The sequence below is a fragment of the Xenopus tropicalis genome, chromosome 1 (assembly GCF_000004195.4).
Source record: "Xenopus tropicalis strain Nigerian chromosome 1, UCB_Xtro_10.0, whole genome shotgun sequence".
Classification (NCBI taxonomy): Eukaryota; Metazoa; Chordata; class Amphibia; order Anura; family Pipidae; genus Xenopus; species Xenopus tropicalis.
The window spans coordinates 128,694,863-128,717,752 of record NC_030677.2 but is presented as its reverse complement, the minus strand read 5'-3'; the positions used below and the strand labels follow the sequence as shown (position 1 = coordinate 128,717,752).

General features: G+C 37.8%; 1 protein-coding gene across 1 annotated transcript in view; it reads left to right on the top strand.

Annotated features, from left to right (window-relative positions):
• The window catches only part of dmrt1 (doublesex and mab-3 related transcription factor 1), a 48,054-nt gene extending 30,732 nt beyond the window's left edge, over nucleotides 1–17,322 (top strand). Inside the window, exon 6 of the mRNA XM_031890717.1 lies at nucleotides 15,752–17,322. Within this exon, the coding sequence (XP_031746577.1) occupies nucleotides 15,752–15,909 (158 nt within the window). The 3' untranslated portion in view covers nucleotides 15,910–17,322. The remainder of the gene's footprint in view (nucleotides 1–15,751) is intronic.
• Nucleotides 17,323–22,890: the final 5,568 nt, after the last annotated feature.

Sequence of the window (22,890 nt, the reverse complement as noted above, 5' to 3'; positions counted from 1 at the left end):
CCCTACACTGCCTGTGTGTGCCATACTCTGCCTTCCCTATGCTGCCTGTGTCATACTCTGCCAGCCAAAACCATTTAATTCTAGGAATTAGTGTTTACTTGTAGATGAATATGTTGACAAAGAATAACAGGGTGGATGTATATATATATTCGGCTGCACATTTCTTAGTGACACAGTGGGGATTGTGCTGCAGACAAACATTCTTGCAGACAGTGGTAGAGAACTGTATAATACTACAAAGCTCAATTTTAAAAAGTAGGTGGCAGATAAAATTATTTTTTGTTAATGTAAAAGGTGCAAAGACAACCAATTAGCAGGAAGCATTTACTGGTCACCTGTTTAAAGGAGAAGGAAAGCTAAAAACTAAGTAAGCTTTATCAGAAAGGTCTATGTAAATACAGCCATAAGCACTCACAGAAACACTAGACTGAGTTCTCTATGAGAAGAAACAGGATTTTTTGTCACCTTCCTTGTCTCTGTAATTCCTGTGTGATCTGCCATTCAGCAGGAAGCTTCCTCATAGTCCTACTAACTGGGCATGTACAGAAGTCTTGGTGCAGGAACATGGCATTATGGGAATTTTCTTTAAAGAGCTCAGCGTTTTTTTTTTTTTCGTATGTGGCTTCTGATCATCTGAACGGGAGAAATATGGGGAGATTTAAGGGCACTATTGAGACAACTGAAGGTATGCCTGCAGCTTGAGATTAACTCTTTACTAGCCTTTCCTTCTCCTTTAAAATCACACATGTAATTGGTTGCTATGGGTTACTGGACCTGGGCAAAACTAGAGCCTTTTATTATATACTGTATGGGGGTTTGGCTTGAATTAAGTTAGCTGTAGCTGTTCCCACTTTCAGAGAACATTTGTAACGTGGACCTAATCAGAAAAAAAAAACTTAAAATAGAAGTTCATTTCCATTCAAACACATTAAAAGCTTTTGTGTTGGGACATAGCACACAAACAAAACTACTGAGTATAACATCAATTCACTTTGCTCTTGTAATCGTAATAAGGGAAGACGAGCAATGTCAATTTGGGTTTATATAAAACTTACAGTGGTACAGGTCTGAACTAATAGTGCTTTCGTCATACAATTATCCCTAATCAGAAGTATAGACCTTGAGCTAAATACCAGTGGATCATAGTAGAATAGTATTATTCACAAACTGGTCTATGATATCACCTGCTTCGGCAGTTCCCATTACCTATTAAAATGTGAAGGATGACTTTTGTTCATTTCAGTTTAAAAGTATATGTATATATTTCTTATAGCTGAATTTTCTGTTGTTGGTTGAACTTGATAAATTCACTAAAAATATACCCCATATTTGCATGATCTGAATACTTCTTCCCTTAATTTGCCATTTACTTTGTTCTCTCTGTTGTGTGCTTAATGGCTTAGTTTTGATGTGCTTGCTGACTTAAGACCAGACAGATTTGTTACAGTAGTTTAATCAAGCATAAGAATTTATTGTCACACAATAACAGATATTCTGCCAAATTGCCATATGCTCACTGATTTTATGTGTCAGTGGCTGCTGTCTTGTGCTCAGGCACATGTTCTTGCTGAACACATATAGAGGCATCGGGAAGATGACTTGGAGAAAGCCCACTGAACACCAGCACAACATTAACAACTGTGTCCTAATCCAAACACCCCACAACATCAGTATACACCAGAAACAAAACAAGTAAAAAATACAGTTCGAGACTTTTTGCATCCCAGCGCTTATATAATAATAATAATCTTGCAATATTTTTGGCCACCATGATTGCCCAAATTTGCTTGAATCCTTATTGCATGGGGGGGGGGGGCTGCAAATCACCACTATCTTACCTAAGTCAGGAGAATTTGGAGGGTATTTAGTAATCTGCCAAAGTTTCCTGAAATTCTTCCTAACAAAACATACAGGGAGAGCTGTTAGGTATTAGGGTTGCTATACACGTTACAGTAATGATGACTGCTGGAAAGATTGTTTGTATACTCCACTAATGCTGAATCGTCAGATATGCAGGTAGAAACAAAAGAATTCTACCCCTATCTGAGGATTCAGCACTAAACGTTTGCCAGTGCCCTGGTGGCTTTAGAGGCGAGACCACTGATATCCGAGTCCTATGCCAATATAAGTCACCTCGTCTCCTGCCATAAATGTACCAATTATCAGTGCATGTATGGCCAGCTTTAACCAGAGATGAGCAAATTTCATCAGTTGTTTGCCTGTGAGTTTGTGAAATCCAGGAGATCCTGATGATCCTGCTTGCACCTTATAGGCAGATATTTGCCTCAGATTTTCCCTTTACTCATCCCTAGTCTTAACCAAGTTGTTTGTTCAGTAATGCAAACTGCACATCTTAGGGTTATGGTTATATATGGAATCAATTAAAGTAGCAATTTATTATTGCTATTAGGGTTTAGTAATTACACTGTATGATTAATGATCCATCCTATTACACCAACATTTTTTATTCAACATGGAAATCAAGTAAGTTGCATTGGTTTCTATGGGGTTTATATGGCTTTCCAAGTATGCAAGGGCCTTGTCAGACTGGCATCACATCGTTTTACAGGTTCGTGTGGTGTATGTAAGATTATCACAGGTGCAGGTGTTTGGCATAGTCTAAATGTCTCATTGCTTTTCGTGAGCTGATACAGGTAATCCATTTTATGTCTTCCGCTGAAAAATGACAACAGTCCTTTGTGGTTGTCTGGCTGAGTTTCCTTTTCTTCTCACCTTTAGAGTTCAAAGGAACAGAAGCTCACTGTACTTATATCTACCATTAATCCTGCAGTTTCACTTTAGAACACAGTAAGCTAAAAGAATGATTCCTGTGTATTTCACAAAATAAAAACCCTGTTTCTTGGCTGCAGATCCTAGGCAATTTTCCAAGGCAGATTAAGTAATGGAGTGAAATTTCTCTGTATGCAGCATTTGGTGTGAAAACTGGGTAGAGTGCTTACAGGGCATTATTTTCTTTGAAGTAGTCTATAGTACAACATTTAAATTGGTAAGTATTTAAAATTGGTAGATTTGTATCAAAGTCAGTAGCATCTTTTGTATTCATTTAGCAAAAATGGTTTTTGTATTTTATTAAGACCATACACAGTCAAAGCTAGTTTAGTCACTCATTACTAAGTTGGAAACTTACTGGCCTGTAAGATGTACCAAAATGGTTGCTGTTCAACATCAGGTTGGGGCTTGACCAGATATTAACTAGACTTCCTGGAAAATTTCTCTGGCAAAGACTAGATTGGGCTGACGATGCAGGCTTCTCCCAACAGGTCTACATATTTTCCTTCTAATAAAATAAATAAAATAAAAGTTGTTGACCTGGGCAGTTTACTTTACCACCTGGAATGTCCCATGTGGCTTAATTTATTATTTTGTAATCAGAACATTAAAGGGGTCTAAACCCCAAAAATTAAATAATGTAAACCTTCTCAGAGTGCTCCTCTGTACTTTTGGAATTTATATTACTAGACTAGGTTTTTCTCCTCTCCCCTGCTGGCTTTTAGTTGTGTCTTTATATGGACCCTGAGATCTACAAATTCGGAGCATGTCAAAGCCAAAACTACAAGAGTGTCCTTAGCTACCCATGCAGATTCAAGTCCTAACTCTCCCCCTCCCCAAAAAAAGCAGTTATACCAGATTAGCTAAAAGACTTACTCAGGCATCATTCATGGGCTTGACAGCTTCCATTAAAAAGTTTGCCACCACCACCGTTCAAAGTTACCAGCCTGTTGCTCCATACAGATCAGCATACCCCCCTTCTTCTGTTTGTTGCACTAATAGCACTAGCAGATAAAGACATATCTTTTGAGAAAAAGAGATCGTTTAGAGCTTGAGGTTGAACAGACATCCCCAGTCACTCATGCCCCCAAGAGATCTCAAGCAGACAAAGTAGAAGTATTACTGATGAAGTGTTCTCCACTGTAGGCAAAAAGGGGGACACCAAAAAGGTTAAAGCGGACCTGTCACCTTAAGAAATAAATTCAAATTGTTTTCTATTGTGTTTGGCAAGCAAAATAAACTTTACTTACACTATATAAATTATTTTAATCGTATTTTCTTCAGCCTTGGAATTCACAATTGCAGCAAGCAGGCAGGGGCCATTTTGTGGCACTGTTATTAAAGGACCAGTAACACCAAAAAATGAAAGTGTATAAAAGTAACTAAAATATAATGTGCTGCTGCCCTGCACTGGTAAAAGTTGAGTGTTTACTTCAGAAAGTCTGCTATAATTTATATAAATAAGCTGCTATGTAGCCATGGAGGCAGCCATTCAAAGGAGAAAAGGCACAGGCACATAGCAGATGACAGATAAAACACTATTGTATTCTACAGAGCTTATCCGTTATCTGCTATGTAACCTGTGCCTTTTCTCCTTTTTTCCAGCTTGAATGGCTGCCCCCGTGGCTACACAGCAGCTTATTATATAAATTATAGTAGTGTTACTATAGCAAACACACCAGTTTTACCAGTGCAGGGCAACAATGCATTATATTTTCATTTCTTTAAAGCTCTTTCATTTTTTGGTGTTACTGTTCCTTTAAAGCAGGCATTGCATCCTGCCAATATCTTGTTTCTGTGCCAGTATGAGGGGACCTGATACCCATATCCATGCACTGGTTACACAATTACATGGTGAGGAGGGAGGGGGAATGTGAGGAGTGCAGTGACACCTAAGAAGTTCTGAATTGAAAGTGAAAGTAACTGTCTGCCCCACCTCTATGCCTAAGGCATAGAGGCGGGTCAGGCATTATATGATTGACAGCTGGGATTTTAAAATGCTTTTATAATTGGTTTGGATGTGGTAATAAAAAAATGAATTTGGGTTTCATGTTTAATTTGAAAAGGACTTTTATTATACAGCTTTTTATGTCTGGGTGACAGGTCCACTTTAAAGCACTCGACAAGCTCTTTGGATCCACAAGAAAACAAGCAGGGCCATTCCTGCCTGAGAAACAGCAAAATGATTAAAAAGAAATGGAAAACTCCCAACAGAAAACCTCTCAAGAGATAAAAGCTAGATACTCTATACCCTTTAAATAAGTCACATCAGGATAAATGGGGCTAAATACGTATCTTAGCCACACCTGATGAAGAATGTGATATGCCATCCCACCTGGCAAACATTCTCAACACACTACAATTCATATGCAAAATTACCTTGGACTCCTAATAACCATATCCTCCACCTTGGCTATTGCAGCATGGAGAGACCAAACACTGACCAGCATACAGAAGTCTGGTAGGACTTACAAGGATCTAGGAAGTTACAGCCCATAATCAAGACCTTTTGTAGGGCCAAAGGACTAAACTGAGGTCCCATGATGGTAAGGGAGCTCATCAGTTGAGTTAAATATGTGGAGTCACCTGAATGAAGTTTCAGGCTAGGACTTTAGACCCTACAAAAGGAACACTTAGAGCTCTTATATTCTGTTAGCCTCAAACCCCTTTTTTTAATGTGGCCTCTCTCATAACCATTTACTTGGTATTAGAATTAGCAACTTTAACATACAACCCCCCACCCCCACCCCCGTATATTCCATGAAAATGAGGAGGTATATACACAATTTGATTTCATGCCAAAAGTGGTTCTGAGTACAACAGCAATTGCCTTACTTTCACTGTTGCATTTTCTGGTCTCAGTTCACACTACCAGAGCCTTGAGAGCTTCATAGGCTTATGCCAATAAAGCTTTGGTAGACCAGATTTGCAGAGCCACTACATGGACTTTAATTCACTTATAAAGGTCTACAAGTTCAATGTTTTTGCCTCCTCTCAAGCAACTTTCAGCCACAAGGTTTTGTAGGCAGTGGTTTAAGATTTCTCGGTTGATCTTATATTATTTTCCAATTCTTTTAAATAAAGGGCTTCCTTTTTCCTTTTTTTCACTCTGTTACATTGGGACACACCATTTGGTACCTGTGTTGCACAAGAGACGACTCAAGAAAAAGAGGTTTGTATTATTCAGCACTAGAAGTACCACCCCTTTATTACTCCTGTATTGGTTATCTTTCTATGCTTCATGACTAAAAGAGGAGCAATTCCCTCTTTTGGGAAGAGGTAGAGCGCCTCCACTGCACATCTATTCCTGCCCTACTTCCTATTAACTGTTTGGTACCGGTGTGGCCTCTGGGACTTCAAGTAAAGGATTTATCGATGAGTAGTTAAAATTCCCTTTTTGATTTTTTGTGGGCATCCTGTAATTTAAATCTGCCTACTTTTTTAGTAAATTCCAATTCTGTAACATGAATATTATTAAACATACAACTGATTTGGAAAGGGCTATATGCCCCAAGTGTGCCAATACCAAATATGTATAGTGTTTTTTACACAGCTTAGACCACCATTTGTTGAGAAGCTTGATGTATACAAGCCAGATGATTAAAAGACCCAGTGGAGAAATTACTTTAACTGCAGATATATGATCTGTTATGCATAATGCTCAGGACCTGGGTTTTTTTTTTAAGATAAGGGGACGTTCCTTTATTTGGATCTCCATACCTTAAAGGACAATGAAAGGTTAATATAAATTAAAAGTAAGTCTAAAGGCATTCTTTTTAAGTACTTACTGCATATCTAAATTCCCAGATCCCTGCTTGCTTCTCTGAGATATGGTGCTGGCAGCATTAGTTTATCATCCCTTGGTATTCTGAGTAAGGTCATGACATATTATAATATTCGGTTTTTTTGACTAGGGGTATAGGGTGTCTTAACCATACCCTTAAATGACCTACGGCAAAGCATTTGGACAGGCAGAGTGATTCTATAGGTGTATAGCTGAGGCACTTCTAACTGTGAGTGAGCTGAATCCAGTGAGGGCTGCAGAGAATCGGGAAGTTGTCAATCTCCTTTTTAAGCTGTGCAGAAGTGGGATGTCAATGCACTGTTGTTTTATTTGACATGACTCCCAGGTTAAGAGAGCATAATGGCTGGAGGGGACAGATAAGCAGCTTATGCTTTGTCAGCCTGTCTCACTTTAAATGCTGCACTAAACGTTTTACTGATGATCCATAGATTGGGTTAAATAGCAGGGTAATTGCAGAGGCCCTCTTCCTTGTAGTTCCTTGTATTACATCTGTATCAGCTTTTGCCTCAGGCTGTTTGAGGTTTTTTTTTCCCCTTCACTACACATCCATATGCAGTGACGGTTCTGTCAAGCAACTGTTGCAAAGCCTAGAAGGGATATTGTGAATTACTTTGTTGCCTCATAAAGAAAAGACATGTTATGGAAATGCTATTGTATGTGTTTTGTGAAAATTACTTTCTGCTAACCATACCCGCAGCATAGTTTTGTCACCAAAGCAGCTTTGCCTTGACTTCTTGCGTAAACTGTGAGGCGCTTACGTGAAAGATCCAGACAGTTTAAGGTTTTAAAGCACCTGCATCAAAGAAATAAAAACATCTTGCTTGGTTTCCTCTTCATCAGTTATGCTGTAGGCATTTTCCCACAGGGGATGCATATATATTTTGAAATGCAAGCTCCCGCATCTTTGCTATTTAAAAAAGAGAAAACTTGATACTGTTATCTAAGCGTGAGCTGCGTCGTGGACGGCTTGTTTATCTCTAAATATGTGTAAAGTATGCTACTTAAACCTCAAATTCTCTATGCTAAAATTTGTAAACACACAAACTTTTATCTACAGTCATAGTATAAAAGAATGAAAAGGTGTATCCTATAAATTATATAAACATTAAATTGGCTGTTTTTTTGCTGCAGCAAGTTGCCAAAATGTTTAATCCTACAGTAAAGTGGCCTGACAATATAGGCATGTTTTCACGAGACAGTCACCTGCTTTGGGCCAGTTTAGGCAATTGTCATTGCTACTGGAGGGAAGTAGTAAAACTGGACACCCCCTGAAACATAATTCAGACATACAAACTAAGGATTTCACTTGCAGTGACCAAAGCCATGGGTGTAAATGCATACCCTCCCCTGCAAGGGAACACAGTTTTCTGCTGCATTTTTCAGTCTGCTGCATGGTGTAGCTACAAGAAGCAATTTTGTCTGTCCATTACAGAAAAACAGTTATTTTATCCTTTATGCAGATAATTTTAACTAGTCTAGTTTGGGTATTTCCTGCAGTTATTCTGATTTCCTCTAACACACATACAGACATGTTAATTTGCTGCTGATGAAATTGACCTCAGAGTGTTTAGGCAGTGGTTACGTATAAAAACAAACCCTTCCCCCAGCTGCAGCATTTGTTAGGTATTGAGATAAGGAACAGCTCATTTTACAGAGGGTTTCTGAATAATTTGTTTCTGTAATTTGTTTTAACAAACCTGTAAGAGGCAGGAAGTTGGAGTGGCTCATTCTTTCTGTTTCAGTTTTTGTTGGTTCTGTTTTGTCCAAGAAATGAAGCAACCAGTTAAGCAAAAGGAGTTTAGATTCAGGTCAGAATTACACCTTGGTGGGTAGCAGTGGCGATGATGTACATTACAGACAGTAAGATGAAACAAAAGTTTTATGTCTAGGTACAGCAGTAATATAAATGCAAAGAGTTGTTTACATATTGAGGTATACAACGTACAAGAGTCCAATGGAGTTTAATTCTTCCTTGAGGACTGGATAGAGGACATGGCATGCCTTAATCACTATGTATGTCACACCAGGAACCCCAGATTTTATCAAACTTAGTGATTGCACCCCTGGACTTATAGGTGAGTTGGAACAAGGGGATGACAGCATCTACTATATTCTTCCAAGCCTTAAAAGTAGGGGGAAGGGCCCATCCAATGTGTTTTTTTGAACCGAAGCCTGGAGTATTTATGTGGAGTTATAGTGTTTAAGACTCAAAATTTGCAGGTTGTAGGGGCAATTACCATAGGGAAACCTAAGTTAGTTGCAAGGTAATTTAAGGGGTGGTTCACCTTTCAGTTCACTTTTAGTATGTTATAGTATGGTCAGTTTTAAACAACTTTTTCAATTAGACTTCATTATATATTTTTTCATAGTTTTTTAATTATTTGCCTCCTTCTTCTAACTCTTTGTAGCTTTAAAATGGGGGCCACTGACCCCACAGCCAAAAACTTTTGTTTCGTGAAGCTTACAGTTTTATTGTTATTGTTACTTTGTATAACTTATTTTTCTATTCAGGCCCTCTCTTATTCATATACCAATCTCTCATTCAAACCACTCCCTGGTTGCTAAGGTAATGTGAACCCTAGCAACCAGTTAGATGCTAAAACTTCAAACTGGAGAGCTGTTGAACAAAATTGAACTAAAAAATACAAATAAAAAATAAAGACAAATTGCAAATTGTCTCAGAATATTACACTCTACATTATAGTAGAAGTTAACTCAAAGGAGAACATCCCCTTTAACTACCGCTGTCCAGAATCTTACGATGAGGGGACATGACCAGATCATGTGTAAGAAATAGGCAGACCCTGTTCTACATCTGGGGCAATGATCAATTTGGTCCCGAGCCATTTGGTGTAGCCTGCGTGGTGTAATATAGAGATGGTGAGAGTCAGCTATACATGGTATCTGTTGAGTCTTCCCAGTCCTCTTCAGTGAGTTCTGGTATTTGGGAATTCCACCATTCTCTTGCAGATTGAAAGGGTTTAAGGCCCGTTAAAAGCAAGTTAAAAATTTTTTAATAGTAGCTCTTGTATTGGAAAGTGGTCCAAGGGTCCTAAATGTCCTTATGCAGTTCTATTTTATCCTTAGAGATACCTGAGGTAGTATAAGCCCTATTTAGGGCTCTGCCACACGGTGGTATGGCATACGCGGCGCCGCGATTTGCGGAAATCACCGAAGTTGCCTCGAGGGGCAACTTCGGCGATCGCGCCGCCGCGTATGCCATCCCACCAGCGATTTACATTTTCGCCGGTGGGATGTCATATCGGGAAATTAGTCGCCCGCAACAAGGGAGATTTGTCACGGGCGACTAACCTCCCTTGTGTGCCAGAGCCCTTATTGACCTAATGTCAACAAAGAAGGGAAAGTTTCCCTTTGCATCTTGAGCAAGCTCCTTCTCAATCAGCTAGAATGTAGGCTTGTACTGGAACTGAATATTTCTAATCCATCCGATCAGATAGAATAAAGATCCCTATTCATGTTCCTACCTTTTATACCATCCTCACAGTGCCAGGAATAAGCTCTCAAAAAAGTACACAATGAACTTGTCAAACTGGGGGTTTCCAGGATAATCCCAGGCACTTAAGATGTTAGCAGTTATGGCAGTAGTTTGCAAGTGAGGAGAAAACCAATATATTTAAGATCTAAACAGAATATATGCATTTTATATGTCAGTAATGTCTCTCTACTCCTTTTTTTCTAATCATAATAAAAAGTATAAGCTGTTATGTTATGCAAGTAACTTGTAACTGCTACTTTTGTATTTTATTTTGGATGCGGTAAATATATCTGGTGATTCATTTGTTCTGATATAAAAATCACATATTAGGGCTCTGGCACACGGGGAGATTAGTCGCCCGCGGCAAAACTCCCTGTTCGCGGGCGACTAATCTCCCCGAGTTGCCTTCACCTTGCCATCCCACCGGCGAACATGTAAGTCGCCGGCGGGATGGCCATCTGCCCGCGAACAGGGAGTTTTGCCGCGGGCGACTAATCTCCCCGTGTGCCAGAGCCCTTATTGTTTTTTCTTTCTGATCTCCTAAACAGTGGCATCAGGAATGTAATGGTAATCAGCTAGATTTCCTTAATTAGTAAAGAAATTGTAATGGTAAGAACCCACGGAGCGAGTTACTCACCCACAATAGATCTCTGCTATCGCAGATGACTAACCACTCCAAAAAGGCTTTCCACTGGTAACAATAGAAGTCACTTGTGGAAAGGCCTTCTCATCGCTCCGGTAATCCGAAGTCACATGAAGTTTCATCCATCAGGCAACTTCATGCAATTTCAGAAAATGAAGTGATGCGAAGGACTTCCCACTGGCGATTTCTGTTCTTGCTGATGAAAAGCCTTTTCGGGGCGGGTACTCGTCTATAATAGCAGAGATCTATTGTGGGCGAGTAACTTGCTCTGTGGGTTCTTATCCTAAAGGCTCGTACTCACGAGCGGTGGAACACAGAAGAATGCACCACAGGAGAGAGCAGGAAGGAACGCATTCCATTTTTCAGTATGTGCCTGTAGTGGAACGCAGGTGGAAAACAGCATGTTGTTTGCCCTAATGCACTTACTTTAAATGCTCTCAATTCTGTATTTTACCTAAGAGATGTAAGGGTGCTCACACACAGGGGGCTTCAGCCCCCAGCAAAAAGAAACCAACCCCAACTGTGACGGTCTAACCTCATAGTCTAAGGGGGCCTGGCACAACCAATCCCTCCTCCCCTAGCCCTCACACGCCACACCTCCCAGCCCCGACCATGCTGCTATATTTAAAGGTAGGAGAAGGGAAGGTCATGTCCCATAGACTCCATTTTAGTCAAATAATTATTATTTTTTTAAAATGATTTCCTTTTTCTCTGTAATAAATAAACAGTACCTTGTACTTTAGCCAAACTATGATATAATTAATACTTATTCTATGTAAAACAATCATATTGGGTTTCATTAATGTTTAAATGATTTTTTAGAAGACTAAAGGTATGGAGATCCAAATTACAGAAAGACCCCTTATCCAGAAAACCATTCTGGATAACAGGTTCTTTACCTGTATTAAAAAAAATGTAATTGTTTAAATGTTTAAAACTAATATTGGGTTGCAAAGCTGAAAGGTGCATGTAATCTACAAAACACGCATGAAGAAACCTGGTCTAATCAGAAGTGTATGTTAAACTCAATGTATGGTTACTTTCTGCTTTATTGTAAAGACAACCTGCAATATTTAACAGAGCAACCTATTGTTTTGTCTGTGTTTCTTTAGCTATATCAGCTATTATTTAAATCACGTTACATAAGATCTACAGTATTACAGAGATTTAAATGTGTTAAGCATTGGAACCTTCCTTTGTTGAAGTCTCAGGTCTCACGAGAGATCAGTCCCATTCATTGCTGCCTGCATTTGTAATTAATGGTTCCTCCAAGTGGAATACATAATAGATATGTGGACCTTCTATGTATTCAATGAGAAAGGTCATGAACTCTCCTAGTGCTAATTACTGCCGCACAGTCTTGCTTTCCCTCTTCCACAATGCTCTATAGCTACATTCTATATTCATTTACTTAGCAGTATTCACTCACCTGTGTGCCAATGAAACACAATTGTACATTTTATAATTAATATTTTTTTAAAATGTTAGTACATGTATGAGATCCATTATCCAAAAACCCATTATCCACAAAGCTCCAAATTAGGAGATGGCCATTTCCCATAGACTCCATTTTAATCAAATAATTTAATGTTTTTTAAACTGGTTTCCTCTTTCTCTGTAATAATAAACCAGTAGCTTGTACTTATTCCCAACTAAGATACAATTAATCCTTATTGGAAGCAAAACAACCCTGTTGGGTTTCTTTAATGTTGAAATCGTTTTTTAGTACACAAAGTATGGAGATCAAAATTACAGAAAGACCCATTATCCGGAGGTCCAAAGCATTCTAGATAACAGGCCCATACCTGTACCACACTTTGGCCAAAAAGTGTGAGCTTGTGTGCTTTGTTAAGGCCCTCACTATACAAAGAACTGTCCAAATGGAGGCTGGTGTACCGGATTTGGCTTTCCAAAGTTGTTTTTATGACCCTCAGTCTGCTTAATGCTCCATAGACTGCACTATATGACATCATTATTTTGATTTAATCCAGCCCTCAAACATAATACGGGTATCGGACCCCTTATCCGGAAACCCACTATCCAGAAAGTTCCAAATTATGGAAAGACCATCTCCAATAGACTCCATTGTAATCAAATAATTCACATTTTTAAAAATGATTTAATTTTTCTCTCTAATAATAAAACAGTCGCTTGAACAAGTCGCTTGAACATGATCCAGACTAAGATATAATTAATCTTTACTGGAACCTAAACAATCCTGTTGGGTTTAATTACTGTTTAAATAATTTTATTAGCAGACTTGAGGTAGGAGATCCAAATTACGGAAAGACCCCCTTACCTGGAAAACACCAGGCCCTGAGCATTCTGGATAACGGGTCCCATACCTGTATATGATAAATATTTGGTCCACTACATGTAATAAGTTGGACAGCACTGCTCTAATCTAAGGTGTCAGAAGTAAGACCATGTTCACTTACCCTTTACTTATCAGCTGAAAAAACCAGGGGAGATTTAAAGCCCCATTTAAGTGGGAATGAATAGCAGCTAGGAGAAATATTAGGCTACAATTACTTCAAGAAACAAACACTGCTTTGTTTCATTTTTCATTGCTTTACAGCAGGAGGCCAGTGTTAGCACTTAACTCCTCAGTGGCGAAAAACCCTATTTATCTAACAAAATTTTGGACTGTATGTTTGCTCCATATGCATTGCCATAGGTGTTGCCACTTGCATGAATTTCATCTCACACACTGCATTCTAACTGCTTTTCTATAAAGGAAATTGTATATAATATTTTCAAAATTATCCCTAACCCAGTTACTTGGGAGAATTTTTTTTAAACATTTTTTAAATTTTTTCTGTTCTTTAGTATTTATAATTTTTTGCTTGAATTTTCTTGTGTGAAAATGCTGAGAAACTGTTTGCTATAGCACTAGGGTTAGGACTAGGGTTACACTGATTTATAGTAAACAAAACAAAAATCGAATTTTGGTAACTTCAGGTAACTGCCCTAAAGTGACATTTCAGAAGTGAAGTTGGAAATGGGTGAGGATTGAATGCAAATTGTTTTATATTATTAGTAGCTACCACAGGGGTTGGCAGAATTTTTTTTCAGCTACTTTTTAAAGGCAGTTCTGTGGATTTACCCCTGTAAAACGCCACTAAAATTACAAGTAGGGTTAGAGATGTTCAGGAGAGCCATCACGGAAACGCTTGGCTACATCACAATAATTGTAATATTTATTGTAAGCTTTCCCTTTAAGCTTTATAGCTGCCCTGTGATATTCAGAATGTTACTCTCTTCTTAAACTGCTTCTAAAAGGGATATTATGGAGTTATGGATTAAAATAAGTGGTTAATAGATCAAAAATTTCTGCTAACAATAACAGTGATTTTTTTTACATGCATTGTTGCTTGCACAGATCCTTCGCTGGGCTTCAGCATGCAGAAAAGAATGGTTGTAATCGCATGTAATACGTATTGACATTGAACATGTCAGAGCTCAGTAAGACCTACTGTGATTTAGTCCTTTACAGAGCTACCAATGCATTTAACTTAATTACATCATAGATTTCTCCATTGATGAACACAGGTTGAATTAACACATGAGCACTAATGTACCTTCTCACCATTATTGTTGTACAACGAGCAGTGGCAGATGCCGGCAGTTAGTTACACAAACATTAGTATTAACGATTGGCCATTTGAAATTGGTGACAAACTGCAGTCTGGCTGAATCCTGAGGCTGAAACCAATCAGCAAGTTAATGAGGGGAGAAATTGCCACTGCAGCTTCACTTTAATTACATTCAGGCTTGGCAGGAGCAGGGAGAGAGATTGTGAGTAGGATCTAAAGGACCTACCTTCCTTGTGTATATCACTTGTGTATTGCATCCTCATATGCCTGAACTATAGGACATGGCTGATTTATGCTGTAGTACAAATGGCTTGCATTTTTACAGCATAAAAAAAGCTGGTGATAACATAGTTTGCTTTTCAGAAATTTTCTTTAAAATAAAGCTTTACAAATACTCCTTGTTTTGGGGCACTCCACTGACTTTTTACAGTCCTATGTCTATCAATATATGTGTGTGCCACACATACAATTATTTATACAGATAGAGTAGATGAAACAAAAAATGCAATTTCTGGCACTAAACACTATATATTCTTTGTTCTTTCTTGATTCAATATTCATCTGTAATAAAACAGCAGTGACTGATACTTACTAATGCAGAATACATCTGTGTTGCTAGGAATACATTTGCTGTTTGCATGTCAGAGTGTTTAAGTATGGTGCCTCTGATTTCAGCATAAATGTTTAAAAATAACCATTCAGATACTAGTAACACATCATTTAAATGGCTTGCATTCCTACAAAACATACTTTGTTGATTAAAATATGGGGTATTATTTACCCCATTTAGAACTTACTGTAGATGATAAATGAATAGCTTTAGCACTTCTCACCTCTTTTGTCCAAACAGTGGCCCTTGTTGTAAAATGGAATAACTTGTGAGAAGAAAATATTTTCTCGCTATGACTGATTGCTAATTTTAATAAGCTAAAAGTGTCCTAGAATATTCTGCAGTTGTTTTAATGAAAAAAACGATCACCCTTGTAACTTACCAGCAGGTATCAGTAATATCAGTTACAAATCAAGTGAAAGAGAGATTGTTTCATTCTTTCAATACTTCCTTGAAAAAAATTTCAACTTTAGATTCCATTGCCAAGTTTTTGCTACTTGCATTATTATAATGCAATTGAAGCTGCCATTGATGGCTACATAAACCCGAGTGCTTAGCAGCATTATTCATTTGTTCTGCATTGGAGTACACCTTAAACATGAACATTGGAAGATCTATTCTTTTTAGGGCTATTATACAAAATAAATTCTAAACACATAAAATTCTTCACATCCTAACTGTCCTTTCCATGGACACTCCCTTTTACTCCAAAACAAACCACTGATCTTGCATGTCCCCTTGATGCCAGTGACTAAATTTATATGTGCAACTGAAATGGATCTAATTTTGTGTATTTTTGTCTTGTTTTTAGCAGTGCTTTCTCCGCCCAGCAGCCAGGATTCTGGAATTATTTCCCTGTCCAGCAACTCCCCGGTTAGCAATGAGAGTACTAAAGGTGCAGCAGAACAGGAGCCCAATTCTGAGTCTTCAGCATTTACTGTCACCACTGCTGGTGAAGACAGAGAATAGAAAGATCTTGGTGGGCAGTCAGACGCAGGAAACATCTTAACCCACAGACACATTACAAATGTTGAGGCGGTTTTACTGTAAGATTGGATGTTAATGCAAAATTGGTGATCATTGGCACATGCATTAGGCGGCAACCAGGTTTACCATTTGACTTTAATATGTAGGTGTTTGGTTGTGTTAATGATTTGCTGTTTTCTCTGAACTCAGGAAGCAAGTTGGTTGCCTTATTTACTAAAATCCTAACATTAAAGTCTTTAGAATGAAACACTTAATTAGAGTAAGCCATTTTATGTCTTAATCAAGACACTTGCTGTGAGCATCATCTTGTGATCAAGTTCATTAATAGATTAATAAGAAAGCAACAAATGGCAGCAGACTGTTTTAAGCAACTCATAATCATATGGCTCTCCAAACGTATAGCTCTTGTATACATATATGGAATTGCAGTGGTTCATGTATTTGTATTTGACAGAGCTGTGGTCAAGTCATGATTTTAATATTGTGCCCCAAACAAAATTATCAAGGCAAAAAAATCACCTCTGTTATTTAATATGTGACAATAATTGGAAAAATATGTGTTTTGCTAAAAAAAACAAATATTTTACCTTTTTTACAGAATAAAGTTAAAAAAAAGCTGCATCTCCTGGCATCTGATAAATAAAACTTAGCTTTTATTCTCTTTATGAATAAAATATATGTAATAAAATACATGTCTTTAAAAACATTGCAGGGCTCCAGCATAGAGACTTAAACCATATCAGATCCAATTCCGACCCCTCAGGTCCTTACACCTTGGTAGGTTAGTGTGTGCAGCTTGATTAGATATTGGTGTATTTTACATTTTATATACTAAGTGAGAAATTCAGTAACTACATTGCAGCTCATTTACTCAAACTGGGCAGAAAACACATAACCTATCAGAGATTTTCTTTTAGTATGTTACCTGCAAACAGATTGATCAAAGCTAATTGCTCATTGGTTGCTAAAAGCTTCTACGCTGGTGTAAGTTTGCCCAAAGTAAATGTGCCCTGTTGGTGTTTGGTTTAAAAGCAGTAAGACATCTCTAGCTAAAAACAAGGTTATTGTCTTAGAGTCCAGCACTCTTTTGTGTTCTGAGGTTTTGCAAGTTACTAACAGTATGATACATTTAAACAAAATGTTTGCATTTTAATCATAGAATCTCACATGCTTTGCGTTGATTTTGTGTTTGGGATTGAATACATCCTGTAAATGTTTCTCAGCATCTGGTTTGTTTAAATTACTTTTGTTACAGGAACCAACCTGGAACTAACCAAGGAGAATGCACTGTTCTGTGTTGTTGCAGCTGAATCTGAAAAAAATAAAATGTTATTGATGAGTGAATTTACTTGTGTGTATATTTGCTGAGCTGTATTAAAATAGAAAAAAAAGAAATTACTTGTATTTTCTTCGCTTTGTGCATTCGAAAACATCTATTTGATTTCACCCCCATCTGTTGTAATCAATAACCTGACCATCTTGTTTTTTATTAAATGTACTTACTCTTAATTTCATCCACCAGTGGTTTTAGAGAGAATAATGTGGAGTTACCTATATGGCTTTGACATTATAAATCACTTCTTGAAGCTGAATCATATACCGGTATCGATTGATCCTGATATATCACAGAAATTTACTGTCACTTCTGTTTTCAATTAAAGATACAATCAGTCAGATAATGACTTAATTGGATTTTACAGAAGATTGAGTTTTATTGCCTAGTGCTTTACGAGTTTAGTTAAGGGAGATCATTTTATCACACTTGTCAGCCAGTTACTGCAGTCTCTGTGCCCTCTACTGCTGCTATTGTGACAAAGCCACACCAAATAGAGCAGGGAAAAATTATACTTATGACTTTCTGGGATATATACAGTTATTAAAGAAGAAAAAAGAACATGCAAGCAGGAAAGGGGCTGAAGTATTAGACTCATTTTTAGCCTGACTTCTGCTTCACTGGAAAGCCTTTGCAGCCACAGCACAGTCTAGCAATACTCAGCCAGCTTGTCATCAATGGCCTGCAGGCATCAGCAAGTTAGGATCTTGTTTGTCCACAACTTTGTGGTTAATCTGATATCAATAATACAAAATGTAAAATTGATTCTTGCCGCTGCCGTCTTTCTTACATTTTGTAATGTCACTTAAATGTTAAATTAAAGGCTATAAGTTGGTTTTTTTTTTGTTTGTTTTTTTAAAGTTCAACGTTAGAACTGTTAGAGCCTCTGATGGTATCTTTACCCACTTTGGATGTCACTATTAGTAGTTCTTAAAAGCCTTATGTTAAAAGCAAGTTCATTTAAGATAAAAACAAAGCTTATGCTCAACAAATCCATCTTAACACCACTTTTGTGAGTTCTCCCACAAATACAATGTATTGATTGTTGCCACTTGCCAGTGGGAAACTTACTACACTAACATTTGAAATTCAGTAACTGAAAAAACAGGTAACTGATTACAATCACTTGGGGGTTGCCTAACATTTGGTGCCCCCAATGATTGCACCTTTCCTTCTCCTTTAATCAAAATAGCATCACATTTTTGTTTCTATCTGTTAGTTACATGCAGTTTATATATACAGGGTCTGTTATCCGGAACCCCATTATCCAGAAAGAAGGTGAAGGCCATTTCCCATAGTGGTTATATTACATAGTTACGTAGGGTTAAAAAAAAGACCAGAGTTCATCAAGTTCAACCCTTCCAAGTAAACCCAGCACACACAACCTATACATACCAATCTATAGTATCACATACATAAACTATATATACAAACATTAATACTAGTTTTTAGTATCACAATAGCCTTATATACTATAGGCATTAACAGAATCTGCCATTACCACATCACTAGGAAGGGCATTCCACAACCTCACTGCCCTCACTGTGAAAAACCACCTACGCTGCTTCAAATGGAAGCTCTGTTCCTCTAATCTAAAGGGGTGGCAATATAATTCTAATAATTACAAATTATTTCCTTTTTCCCTGGAATAATAAAACAGTACCTTCTACTTGATCCAAACTAAGATAAGAAATCCTTAATGGAGGCAAAACAATCCTATTGAGTTTATTTAATGTTTCAATTATTTTTCCAGTACTTGCGGCATGGTGACCAAATTATGGAAAAATCCCCTGGGGGGAAAACCCTTATCATTCTGAATAAGAATGGAATGGATAAATATATGTGTCTGTTGCTGATGCTGGACTGCCACAGCTTGCATCTAGCCATCTGACACACATTTTATTACGTGAAAGTGTGGGTATGACCAGAATATTGAAGTCCCTTATAAGATCAAGCGAAGCACAGTGTCGTTGAAGATGAGGCAAACAGAAGTACTGTCATTGGTAGACTTGTTATCCTGACAAAATGTTGCATTTTTCACACTTTACACGTGTTTCTTCTACAACCTCACAATTTAAAAACGTAGGTAATAGTATATCAAAAGGAAATGCCTGCAGCAGTTGGAAAATAAAATAATGGAACTTATTTCTTTGATTTTTTTTTTTCAACCATTTATATATCTGCATGGTTTAAAAGTTACCACTGGGTAAAGAAGCATTTTGCCAGTTCTGGTAATTTGAGAATGTAGATAATTCCTTATACAGGTATCTGCTTGAGACCTGGGGTTTTCTGGTTAATGGTGTTTTTCCATAATTTTTCTCTCCATACCTTAAATCTGTTAAAATATTAACTAAAGGGTTAAGACTAATGTCCCATTGGGAGATTTAGTCGCTGCGATTTTTAAAAAGCAAGTTCCAGGTTTCCACATAAGGAATCCCATACTTATACCTTAAACAAAGCAGCAAAGTAGCTCTCACTCATAAAATATAGAAATAATAATTTTGGGGGTGCCATTAAAGGACACAATGGTAACCAATTATTTTCCAGACTGGAATGATTCAACGTTTAAGAGAGCCCATCCTCCTCTAGCTGTGAAAAGAGTAAAGTGAAACCTAAGACAACAGCAGTGACTAGCTCAGTGTACTTCCTACTCACTTACCTTTAATCCAATTATATAAATGCCATGGTTTATTTATATTCAGGCCTTTTTGCAGTCTTAATAATATAATTTAGAAAGTATTTCTTTCCATACTTTATGAATTGCAACATGTTTACTGTGTCCGAAAATCGTGGGGTCAGTATTTCAAAATACTTTCCTGCTAGACAAATTGCTGAGTGCATATCATCAATAAGAAGTACTGTAAAAGGCAAAGTCTACTAGAGTAACAAGTTCACTACCCTATACTTTACTCAAAATTTGTCATGACTTAAAGCTGAGATTGGTCTCTGAATATTAAAAAAAACCTGGTTTGGCTATGATACATGCATGTAGTCAGCCATTAATTCTCATTGTGCTTTTCACCTGATAAAATTTAGCTGTAGAAGCTGCCATGCTGGAAACTACATTACTTTGAGCTCTTTCCTGTAGCAGATAAGAGATAAACACTTTAATACACAGTGATTTTGCTATTTAAGAGAGGTTTTTACGGGGATCTATTGGCAAAAAAATTATATAAACAGATTGCTTATCTGAGCACTTTTGCAATTTACATTCATTATCTATTTTTTTTTTTTGCTGTTTTAGATTGCTTTGGAAAGAGCAGCTCTCTTTAAGTACCAGTGACCCAACTGCCTGAACAATATCTGGCTGAAAATCAGCTGCATATAAACAGGGCAGCAGCACATAGGCATGTTGACATGGTCCTTGTCCAACAGGTCTCTAGGTCCCACTGCATGGCCCTGGGGCTAATAATCAGATCAATTTGGCTCTATGTGTGGGTGACCAAATTGGATCCAGATCCACTTGTTTGGCAGCCTTTCCAAAGAGTGGATCTGGTAGTGTATGGCTTCAGTATGAATTCTATTGCAAAATATTTGAAGACTATTGGAAGGATTTGTTAAGCTGGCTATACACAGATTTAAGATATTTTTTCAAGTTGTAATATTGGTGAGTAGGCAGCCATCTCAGTGCATTGGGCCTGAGTCTGAGCTTTCAGAAGGAGCCAACGCTACACGTTATAACTGCTTTCAGATAAGTTATTGTTTTTCCTACTCCTATGTTACTGGAGGAGTCGCAAGCCGGGTTTGTATTTCTTACTATTAAGTGCTATTCTGATAACTACTACTTTTAGCAATACATGTGTCAGGGAGCTGCTATCTTGCTACCTTCCCATTGTTCTGCTGATTGGCTGCTGGGGGGGAAGGGAGGGGGAGTAACTTGCTGCGCAACAGTAAAGTGTGACTGAAGTTTATCAGATCAGCTACATGGCTGTAGCACCCTGGGAAATGAAGAATATGGCTAGCCCCATGTGAAATTTCAAAAAAATCTGTTTGCACTTTTGAAAAAAAGATTTCAATGCAGGATTCTGCTGGAGAAGCAGCTCTATTAACTGATGTGTTTTGAAATAAACATGTTTTCCCATGATACTATTCCTTTAAGGCAGAGTTGGCACCTCATATGCCCAGGAATGGGCAACACATTGGGCTTTTAAATTTGAAAAATGGAAGCAGTAGTGTTTTTTATGTAAACTTGGCTCAGTGCTATTTGAGTCCCATACAGCAGTGGTTCGCAGTCTGTGGGCTGGCATTCCTGAGACATTAGATAAGAGAAAGCCTGGAGGCCAGGGGAGCTAAAATTTGGGGTGCTGATATGCTACTTTGGGTACCTCTGGAACTATAGCAGGATGACTTATTAGACTGGTGTTTTTATATATCTTAAACTTTGTAGACAAAGGCTAAAAATGTTTGGCATATGGTAATAGCCAATAGAGACAGAGCTTAAGTATTAGAATCGTTTTCTATTTCCTTTTTTAACAGCAGCGCTATGTAATGTGTATGGATTAATGGGACAGAATAAACCCAGCTGGCTGGCTTATACCTATGGATAGAGCAGTGGCAGTCCTATGTGTCTAGTCTCTTTGACTCCTCATTTATCTGTGTGTGTTTTTCCCAGAATAAAGTCAGTGGAATCAGACACTCTTCCTCAGGCTTATCTGCCCCATATGCCTTTGGAAACTCATTCTCTTTCAACCTATTCTGAGAGGCACTAACTACTAACACGTTATAGTCACCTTGAAATTTCCTCTGCTATTTTCCAATTAAAAGCTTAATAGCCCTGGAAACGGAGTTCATGTGGTGAAGTTTACCATGGCTCCTTTCTATGAAAGGCTTTCTGCTGGGATCCTATTATGTGCTTGAATAAACCTTTTCTGAGCAAACTAAAAGGACTGGAGGTTGTCAGGTGTTGGGTTACAATAGACTTTCAGGCAGGGGACATTGTGCCAACATAAATACAAACTTAGCCCTATAGGGGTATGTTGTCAAATAGTAGGATATGTAAAACATTCCCATCAAATTAAGTATGAGAAAAGGATTACAGGACTATATCAATTGAGTATTTAAATGTGAACTCCAGTGTGCAGTGAGGTGAAAAGAGAGGCCTTTCTACACACAGGAATCTGCCGGAGAGGCCCAATCAGTGCCAGGGTCAGGAGATGTGTGTATTTCCTTGCTGTGTCTCTGTGCCTAGACCTATCAATGCAAGTGTGGGATTGGGAACATCTTACTGTGTTAGAAGTCAGCCAGACATTCTTTGACCAGCAAGTTGTGTGCATCATAAAGGTCTAAAGTGGCCTTTAACATTCTTTATTATATAAAAGCCAGTAATTCCATCTAAAATACAACCTCATAAATGCTGCTTTGGGAAGTTGTTAGTTACAATTGATGCTGATTGTGTCGCACTGAATATTCTTTCTCCCTTGGCATAAGTTATATGTTTGTGTGTATTAGTACAATTTTCATGTTACAATTATATATTTATAATAATGAGTATATAAAACATTTTAAATGGGGAGTTAGTTTGATGTGGAGTAGCACCAAATTAACACCAATAAGAGCAGAGTGTGTAGAAAAGGGGTTCACTCACAATGTCAGTAGTAGTTTTACCAACAATAAAAAGAAAATGGACCAAC